This window comes from Channa argus, chromosome 12, assembly GCF_033026475.1.
Source record: "Channa argus isolate prfri chromosome 12, Channa argus male v1.0, whole genome shotgun sequence".
NCBI classification, from domain to species: Eukaryota; Metazoa; Chordata; class Actinopteri; order Anabantiformes; family Channidae; genus Channa; species Channa argus.
The window spans coordinates 2,022,157-2,032,706 of NC_090208.1; the positions used below are offsets into that span (position 1 = coordinate 2,022,157).

The 10,550-nt window shown below is 38.7% G+C and overlaps 1 protein-coding gene across 1 annotated transcript; it reads right to left on the reverse strand.

Annotated features, from left to right (window-relative positions):
* Positions 1 to 20: 20 nt before the first annotated feature.
* Positions 21 to 3,560, reverse strand: LOC137136986 (Fc receptor-like B). Its single transcript, XM_067522818.1, has 6 exons — positions 3,449 to 3,560; positions 2,123 to 2,167; positions 1,639 to 1,884; positions 1,070 to 1,479; positions 232 to 270; positions 21 to 156 (listed from the first exon to the last, which is right to left on the reverse strand). Exons 1-5 carry the CDS (start codon positions 3,501 to 3,503, stop codon positions 247 to 249), a joined length of 780 nt encoding a protein of 259 aa, XP_067378919.1. The 5' UTR covers positions 3,504 to 3,560; the 3' UTR covers positions 21 to 156; positions 232 to 246.
* Positions 3,561 to 10,550: the final 6,990 nt, after the last annotated feature.

Consider the following 10,550-nt stretch of genomic DNA (forward strand, 5'->3'; position numbering starts at 1 on the left):
AACATTAAAGACATGGTCATTAACAACATTAATAAGAGAAGGTCATCGAGTAAAACAGGGATGATGATTACACAACATCTGGATTAGACAGCTGCTACGAAACAGCAGTCTTCTGACGTCTGATGGACACCTGAGCATATGTGATGTCCCCAGCACCTGTGACACAGAGCACAAGTAGAATGAATAAAACACACCTGTGTATAATGCAGGTGTGTGTCAATGTGTGTGTACCTGCAGAGTGTGTCCTCACAGTCTGTGACTCACTTTTCTCTGTAAGACAAACACAGATCACACACAGTGAAGTGTGGGCTCAGTTTGATCAGCAGGACTCAGCACATCATCACTGTTATTGTGATGAAAAATATTTGTTAAACACCATTTTTAATGACAAGTGGAAACCAGGATTATATAGTTACATGTTCCATCAACAAAAACTAAAGGATAATGAGAAAAAGCATCAAACAGAGAAATTGTCCTAATGCAAAGTGTCACTCATTGACTGCAGCTCTTCATCAGTGAAACAGCTTCCTCCTCTTCCTCTGGTTGATGTAGAGTTGATGGAGCTGCTCCACATGTTTCTCCATCATTAATATGTTTTTTACATTCAGTAACTTTCTGTCTCTGTCCCCTGATGTTACTGAGTTTCTGAACTTAATTCATCTGCTGAGAATGAGACGAGTCGCACTGAGCAGCATGTTTGTTATCAGATGATTTAGCTTTTCTTCTGCAGATGAACCCAGTGAACTTTAGACAAAATACAAGTGAACCACTTTATGAATCACAGACCGTTTGAACAAACTGACTTTAGAACTGATCATGTGACAGACAATAACAATACCTGTATCCACTGTAACTGTACACAGCACCTCATGCCTCTAAATTTCTATATAGTGATATTGTACAGATTATTAACATATTAAAAACAAAAGGTGCAAATCACTGTTTCCAGAAAATTGTCCCAAATCTTCTGGAACCAGGGTTTGTAGTTATCACTTAGTCCCTGCACAGCCTGAATGAGGCTGTTGACAGATCAGTTCAGAACATTAACCTGCTCTGAGAGGTTTCATACCTGTTTGTTTCTTCCACAGCTGCACCAACCTGCAAGTCCAACCAGAACTGGAACCAGGAGAATCAGAGAACACCGAACCGCTATGAGTGGGGTTACATGAGACGGGAGAGGAGGAGGGGATGTTGGAGTGGAAGTATGTGTAGTAAGAATGACGTCAGCGCCCTGACCTCTGACCCTCAGCCAGCTCTCAGGAGATGATCCAAACTCCTTAGTAGCACATGAGTAGAGACCTTCATCAGACTGTTGGACATTAGTGATGGTGTGATTTGGTTTAGTTTCATTTCCAAGACGGCTTCCATTAATGAAGAAATAAGCTGCAGCTCTGTTGACAGTTTTCTTTTTACAGTGCAGAGTGACATCACTTCCTGTCATCACAGGAAGTGCAGGGATCTGCAGAATCAGAGGACCATCTGAACACAAAGACACAAACATCAATACTGGGATTAAATTCTCTCTCTGTTGTTTTTATAGGAGTATTTAGTTGTGAATCCAAATGTTCAGGTTTTCAGTCCCAGGGGGGACAGCATCATCTGGCCTGTCATGCCAGATGATGCTGTGACTTCCTGTACCTGTTACAGTGATGTTGACCTCCACACTCCTCTGTCCAGCTCTGTCTTCACACCAGTAAACTCCAGGTTTAGAGATGAAATTTTTGTCACAGGATGAACCGGTTCTGCAGACCAGCTCCTCAGTCTGTCCTCCTCTGGTCCTCTTCACTGTCCATCCATCAACTCTCTGTCCATCTTCAACACAACTCAGAGACACTGACTCTCCACTAAAGAACTGCTGACGGCTTGGACTGATATTCAGAGACACTGCAGGACACACAGACATACACAGGGACACACAGACAGCGGGTCAGACATTCCTGAGATTTTTTACAACATTCTCTAGAGACTAATGGAGACAACAGTAGACCATGTCAGGTTCCACTCCAGTCATCCAGAATCAGAATTCAATACTAATTTTAATACATTTTCAGCATTGAGTGGCAGAATGGACGACTGCTCCACCATCTGAGCCACAGTCCAAACCCAAAGTTCATTAGCTCACCTGCAGAAGCAGCTAAAGCAGGCAGGAGCAGCAGCACAGACACACCTGGAACAAGAGGACATAGGTCACCAAAGGTCAGAGGTCACACAGTGACCTCAGTTCTTTTAATACATTTTAAAATATTTCTAAAAATACATTTTTACTTTGTCATGATGGGTTGTTATGTATAGATTAGGGTGAAAATATATTAACATTTTAATAAACTGAAGACTTCTGAAGCAAACGATTAACAAACATGTTCTAGTTGCCACTCAAGCAGTTTCTCTGTATCTCTGTGATGGTGTTTTTTTATAACTTAACTACAGCTAAGGTCACCTACTGCTTTCCTCTTGGTACCATCATGTATTGGATGGTGCCAAGTATCCAAGTTGCAGCATAGGAGTATAGGGTTAACCATTCATCTGTCTCAGTTGGATATAAGACACATATTTTAATCATTGAGGCAAAGTGAAGACAATGGGAAAAAGTAGAAAAACAAATGATGGATGAAGGATTGTAGAATCATTCATTCAGCATTATAACTTGTACAAAGTGTATTTTATAATGGAAACTCTTCCTATGTTAAATAATGTTGTGTCCCCAAGGAAACTGTTTAGGACCATTATTATTTTAAATTTTAACCAGTTATCTTCTTCTTATTGTAAAGAACAGATGTACACACACGTATGTTACATTTATGAGCAATTTATTTCTTTTCTTAATCTGCTGAAACCCAAAAGCAGTTTATGTGGATCAAACACTAAACATAAACTCGAGCCACAGTTGAATCTAGAACATAGTGAAGAAACCTTCTTAGAGTTGTATTAGAAAGCAGGCTGATCAAAAATACTGTTACAGTCATGAGAAAGAGCAGTTTTGAAGAGATGTGCTAATGTTTTACCAAAAATTTCACAAATGTTCAGTTGTCACTTATTTGCTGTCTGTGTGAAGTGACCTTTACCCTAAGAGAAGTGCAAACATCATCAGAAGGCTTCAGAAACCTTAGGTTAGATACTGGTATAGGACAGGATGGTGATTTCCTGCTTTGTTTCATAGGAAATACTTCACTGTCTACGCCCCCTAACACCCGCTAACCTCCTGAACCATCAACTTTTACACTGTAGTTACACTAGTCCTGCACTAAGAGGATGTTTTTTACTTCCTGTTTCAAGAACCAATGCAACACAATGAGCAGCTGTGTACAGAATAATGAAAATATGAAATTTTTTGTTTCTATCATTGACTTTTAATGTTGCTGATGATTTTTAATGTTTACCTGTAGGGACAGGAAGGAAGAAGAGCCAATAACTAGGTGGTCTAATAAATAAATAAATGTGTTTGACTCACCGAGGAGCAGAGACACTGGTGGAGACTTCATGTTGTCTGGATGATGACTGAACATCTGAACAGCAGAGAGACGACTTTAGATTCACTACTTCCCTGTTGACACACTTAACACGTTGTGGCTTCAGTTCACGTCACCGTGACGCTGTGACGACTGGTATGAAGGGTGAGTGTGGGCTTTGTGCTTTGATGGATTTAACTGATCCCTAAATGCTCCAATATTTTATTAACAATGAAAACACAAAAAAAATAAACACAAACACCCACAAGTCCACGATATATACACCCCCGACCCACCATCTGATAGTTTATGAAGTCAACTTTAGGAAACCTCTGAACATGAGTTCAGCATCTGAACATCCAGTACCTTTTATTTTCTTTCTCCATGTGAGAGATTTCAACTTTTATCTGACCTAATACATTGTAACCAAAATGACACATCTGCATTGCTCAGCACTACACTCTGGACCAAAAATAATAACTCTGTCCTCCAACAGTTGTTCCAAACCAGGAAATAAAAGACAGGAATCAGCAGAGGATCAGCTGACCAACAGATGTTGTAAGGTTTCCTCAGCTGTACACAATACACCTACAGTCTATATTTGCCACATGTCTGTTTGTAGCCATGGCTTTATGCACCACCCTGCACTGGAGATCCACAGTGCTTTTGTCTACGGGGGGATTGTACAGGGACCTTCATTTGCCTCTAGGAGAGGACCCTCATGAACATCAGCCAGTGTTGCTCTCTTAGGAACCTTCACAGTTACTGCATAAAAGGCTTTATTTGATACATTTCAAACCCAGGACCTGGTCCAACCCCAAGGACAAACCACCCAGACATAAGTAGAGTACTGTGGTATAATACAATACAATGTGCACGAGGTGGCTGTAGCTCATTTGTTAAGGCAGTTGTCCACAAACCACAGGGACAATGGTTCGATCCCCGTTCCTGGCTACATGTAGAAGTGTCCTTGGGCAAGACACTGAACTCCAAGTTGCTCCTGGTGGATCAGGTGAGCACCTTGCATGACATCCACTGCCATTAGTGTGTGATGGGAATCAACATTGTAAAGCACTTTGAATAAAAGCGCTTTATAAGTGGCCATTTCTACCCTGGAGAGACTCAATAATCCATCAACTAAACTATTTTTATTAGTTTATAAACAGATGAATGACATCTGCCTTTGGAGGATTGACTGACAGCTAGAAGGTTCAAATCCCTGACCAACTGTGGCTTTTCTGTGTCGCGTTTGCATGTTCTGCTTTTACTTGTGTGCGTTTCCTCCCAAAGTCCAAAGACGTGTGAAGAGTTGTCTGACGTGTGTGTCTCTCTGTTTTGGACCCGAGACAGACTGGAGACCTGTCCAGTGTGGACCCCACATCTTGCCCAATTACAGCTGGGATAGACTCCAGTCCCCAGTGACCCTGAACAGGATAAGAGGTTGAAGATTAAGCATGGATGTTGTTAGAAATATATATTTTTAAACTGTTACACAAAACTGTATTTCTTGAAGATCATACTCTTCTTTTTAGGACATGAAGGCAGGATGTGTCCTCCACAGAAATTGGCAACCATCTCAACTGTTTCCACTCATAAAAAGACACAAGACTGAAATAGCCTTGTCCTGACCCATGACCCATTGCTGTCTGTTTCACAAAGCTAAAGTGGTGGCTTGTACTCTCATGTGTATAAAGGAAGAATGTTGACTGGTAGTCAATACTGTAGTCCTGAAGTACATGTATTGATTCCTTGCTGCAAGTAAAACTCTAAAACGATTCAATTCAACTTTCAATTCAACTTTATTTATATAGCACCAATTCACAATAAAGTCATCTCAAAGCACTTTACAGAATAAAGTCAGGACTATAAAGATGTATAGAGAGAACCCAACAATTCCCCCTTGAACAAGCCCTTTTTACAGAGTTCAGCTGATTGGACAGGTTGTTAAAAATCCTCTTCTGCCTTCTCATTTACATTGAGATGTAAATAGCTCTGCAATAACCTACTGAGATTCTAATGTCAAACAGGATTATCTGTAGTATTAATAGCATAAATTGTAAACATCTTAGAAACCAGTTGAGCTTATTTTTGGCTTTTTTCAATATTTAGTTTTCTTCAATATTTTATACTATTCTTTGTATACAAGTTTCAACTATTTCAGCAAAAACTGTTCAGACATTTTCAGCTTTGCTTGGAAATTCCTATCAGTCCTGAAGCATTAAAAGAGCTTTTACATATGGAAATGTTTTTTCTAGTCTGTGTCTATATGGCTTCTCCATCAGGAGGAACAGGTCAGATGCTATAAAACCACCACAGGCTGTGCTTAGTATACATCAGCTGATGTGTTTTCTCTGTTCTGCAAACAGCTCAGTCTTACAGGAAATCTTGTCTGTCACCTAAACATGCAGAGTTATTCCGGTCTAATCTGATGTTAATGAGTCATTTGTTTGTCTGCTGCATGTGTCAAGTTTCCATGATCACTAATGTCTTCACTCTTCTGCACATGCTTTTAAAAACTGTTACAAACACAGAAACAGTTTAGTCTTAACCCAAGAAACAACAAATGTCCTAAATGTTGGAGTTGTGTGATTTCCTGAACAATCCAACGCTTAACCATCAGTTCCAGCTTCTCACAGCACGATCACATGTTTCAGATTTTTTTTATTCTACAGAAAGATTTTATTAGTCCCACAGTGTTACTGCTGCTGACAAGTATTCTTGTCACACAGCTGATCATCTTGTGGAGAGTTTAATGTCCCGTCACTATCACTGAACACAAGAAACATGAATCTGAGATGAGTCCCCTCACTTTTTTACTGTCCTCAGTCCAAACTTTCTGTGAGCAGTATCTTCCTCCCTCTGCTGGTTTCTGTGTGTACTGCTCCTCTACTGCTCTGATGGTGCTAAGACCATCAGAAGACCAAGGTAAAAACATCACAGTGACACTGGTTTGGGTCAAACTACAAAAATGCTGAATCCTACATTTCCCATAATGCTCCCCTGACCTGTTGACTCCATCTGTCGTTTGTCTCTGAGGTATCTCAGATACATTTTAGATACAACATGATGAGGACAGAATAAACGTGTGAAACGGCAGCAGCTTCACAGTTATAAACAAGATTATAAACTGAACACTAGATGTCAGAGTAAACTACAAAGTCTGTGACTGTGTAAACTGGATCAAAAATAAAAAATTTAAACAACAAGAACTAGAATAAAATAGTTTAATGAAAATAAAATACACACTATTTACAGATCAGCAATAAAATGACAAGAGTCTGACTGGAACCCAGTGTCTTCAGTTCAACAAAATAAAAGCTGCTCTTAGTTTTTTTATCTGTTGCCATGGTAACATACTGTTTACATGTGCTGGTGTTACCTGGTTTCACTGAGGAATAAACCATGTCTGGTTCAGACGACTGAGCTGCAACACACACAGAGGAGTGGTTATTAACAGTAGTAGTATTAAGGTGGTGAATGGTCAATAGATTTTGTGGTGTATTCTACAGTCTGCGTCGGTGTCGGTGAGAGAGACCACTCTGATTGGCTGTTGAGCTTTAATGCATCAGTGCAGTGAGGCAGTGGGAAATGGTTAATGGTCTGCTCTTATAGAACCACCTAACGCCACCCATGCATGACGTGGGTCACCCAGCAGTGTAAGCCTACATCAGCATGACTATAACTAACTATAAGCTTTATCAAAGAGGAAGGTTTTAAAACGAAAGTTAAAAGTAGAGAGCTATAGGCTGCTATAGGCTTAGACTACTGGGGGACCCACCCCCCGATGCACTGAGCTCCTTTCCTCCTCTTGACCCTCTCTCCTCTCCTCTCACCCCACAGTTGTCACCACTGTATGTCATTAATTCTTTGTGTTTTCTCGCATAGTTGTCTTCATCCTTCTCTGTCCCCCTGTCTCTGTCCCTTTCTGCAGGTGTCCCCAGCTTTGAAGCTGTGTGTTTTCCAATTTGCAGATACTGGTCCTACCAACCTGCCCAATGTTTTGTTTGTCTTTTCTTTTCTCTCTCCACTTTCCATTCACCCCAACCAGTCGGGTTTCTTCCGTTAAAGAGAGTTTTTCCTCTCCACTGTTGCATAGAGCTTGATCAAGGGGGAATTGTTGGGTTTTCTCTATACATCTTTGTAGTCTTGACTTTATTCTGTAAAGTGCCTTGAAATTACTTTGTTGTGAATTGGCGCTTTATAAATAAAGTTGAATTGAAAATTGAATTGAATGTGTATTTGTCATTACAGGAACACAGAGGCACAAAGAGACCAAAACGTCACCACTCTCAGCAGTGTGACAAAGCCTTCCCTGACCATCACATCTCAAAATTCATCAGAGTTCACACTGGAGGGAAAAACAATACAGCTTTGATCAGTGTCAAAAGGCTTTTATCAGGTCAGGTGACCATAAGAAACACAGACTGGTTTACAGTGGAGAGAAGCGTTACTGTTGTGATCAGTGTGGGAAATCCTTCACTCAATCTTAAACCCTAAAATATTAGTTTAGAAAAAAACATTTGGTGCTGCTTAGCACTCTTTTAGTTTGTTACCAAAGACCCATCTTTATGCGATCGATTTTATTATCAATCATTCAGTGTGAGAAATCAATCTTCCCTCACATTTAATTATATTATATACCATGGATTCCTTCTCAGGTCAGAAGAAAATATATCTACAGTCAGTGTCTCTACCCTCTAACATTGTCATGTGCATGGTGAACTGTAGTTTAAGTACTGTGGTCAACTCTGAATTGACTGAACTGACTCTTATCAGCTTTTCTGAAACCAAAAATTCAGTTTCCCCTCTCAGGGTTCGACAGCCCAGAGTTGGTTGGTTAAACCTGCTTCCTGAAATTCACCCTGATTAACTTTTTCGTAAATAAACTGGTTTGTACGGGAGCTGATTTAAAGTAAATGACTTTCAACCTGCAATATTTTAGGTTGGTTAATTGAAAGTGTATATTACATTGTGTGTTCCAAGAAATAATTTTATTTAGAGCAGACAAGTCCATCCCTGTGCCTGTGTGCTGATAATGCTTGGAATTGTGTGTGCACAAAGGTAAATTTGTTTAATTTTTCTGTTCAAACACATGATGTAGTCGAATGATTAAATAAATGATTCATCACTTATTCAAACTATTTTATCTGGGGGCCTCACCTACAGATAGTTTGTCAGGAGGCAAGTCAGGTGATTGGAATGGTTGTGTAAATCATTAAGACTTTTAACCACTTTATATGGTGGTTAACTCAGAATCACATATTTCATAAAAACATAATGATTTAATATATAATTCACCAGGTTGGTTGGTTAAATTTGATTGAATATGTCAGTGCATTCTCTTACCTATTTAATCTTTAGTTGACAAAACACAAAGAAAAGAGCTGAGAGACACTGCATCCACAGATCTCCAGTGTCTCTACGATGCTCTGCTCTGGTCTTCTGAAATAAAATATTCTGTAATATTTAAAACAGATGTCAACTGTAGTGTGGAGCTCTTTTACACAGATTTTAATATATTTACCTCCAATGCTCGTACATGTTGCAGGTGAACAAGGTGTTAGTGAGACTAAGTGTAGGCAAATAGACCAGTAAAATCCAAAGGCAACGTTCCTGAAGAACTCCAACATCATCTACTCCAGTGTCTCCAGTCTTGTGCTAATAAGGCTCTACTACATAGAAAATTCTGACTTTTCATCAGTAAAGCTTAAGAAGCGTGGTCTAATAGGATCTGGTAAAACTGTTCAACAAAAGTATTTAGACAGTTTGATCTACAACCACATCTTTTAGGTTAAACTCACCTTTGTAATTTGAAGGTGTTTCCTTCTACTTTGTACATGTGAAAAGTGTAGGAACTGTAGCTTAAAGGTTTATATGTGATGATACTTCCAAAGTTTTAGTACAGCAAAGATCATTTGACAACTTATGAAACCAGTTACCTTTGATATCTAATATTTGGAGCCATAACTTTTCATTTAGACTATCTAAGCCATAGTGATCAGTAAATACTTGGTAAGTTTAATAATTGGCCTGCATACAATAAAGGATTCATGCACCCATACAAAATGCTGTATCCCAGGTTGAGGATCCACAAATGTTGACTAGCATAACTGTATTTCTGTCTGTGCTTATTGGATACAAATACTATGTGGATATAATTAATATTATGTCTCTGTATTTACTCAAATTAAATGTTTCTATGCAGCAAGCGCCTGTGAGGCTGAGTTAGGGGCAAAGGAAACCTTTGCATACAGACGACCCTTTGTAGCATGTGTAAAAAGAGGCTTCAGCTCTTATAGTTAGTGTAAAAAATAAAAAACATTTGCGTTCAGATTTTTTGTAAATATTATTTTTCATGTGCAAAAATATTATACAGTTACAGTTTTGTGTAGAGACTGAAAAACCTGAGCACTCACATACAAACTGACTTAGATAAAAGCCCCAGCACAGCCACACAAGCCTGAGTGCACACAGAAATCCAACCACATTCCAAAATTTACCAAAATTTAAAAGTACAAAAAGAAAATTAATAATAATTTTTACTCCTATAGAAAATATTTTAAAATGAATATTTTCTGATTTGCTCTTAAATGTGTAAATTGACAAAGCTTTTGAGTAATTTCTCAACAATAAAACATGATGGTTTTTAAAGCCAAAGCTTAAAATAAGCAGAAATATTGACAGTAACCAGAACATTGGGACAGACACGAAATATCTACCTAAATAATACATATGTTATCAGAGAAATTACATATTATACTGAAAATGAATGATCTTTGCAAATGATTTTGTAATTGTTAATAGTAGTTAAGTTGTGCCTGAAATTTAAACTTTATTATTTCGTATTTTTTCTACTTGAATGTATGAATCAGGAGGTGAATGCAGCTTTTTTGTGTGTGGAATCATTCAGTTCATATTTTATGTGAAACTTGTGCCTGAAATATACAACAAGCATTAGTATTAGTGAAAGTTTAATATGAGTTGTATCATTTTTTGAAATTGATTAAATATTTTGCTTCCGTTGTCACGTTGTTTCTGGAATCAGGAAGTCATCTTTTGACACCTTAGCAACAGTAACTACGGGGTCGGAGCTTGTTCGTGTCC

Excerpts from the sequence above, each read along its gene's own strand:
- LOC137136986 (XM_067522818.1), bottom strand. The coding sequence starts at position 3,503 with ATGTTCAGTCATCATCCAGACAACATGAAGTCTCCACCAGTGTCTCTG. Across the intron at positions 2,168-3,448 it reads ACCAGTGTCTCTGCTCCTCG|GTGTGTCTGTGCTGCTGCTC; the intron begins GTGAGTCAAACA and ends CTCTTGTTCCAG. Across the intron at positions 1,885-2,122 it reads TGCTTTAGCTGCTTCTGCAG|TGTCTCTGAATATCAGTCCA; the intron begins GTGAGCTAATGA and ends TGTGTCCTGCAG.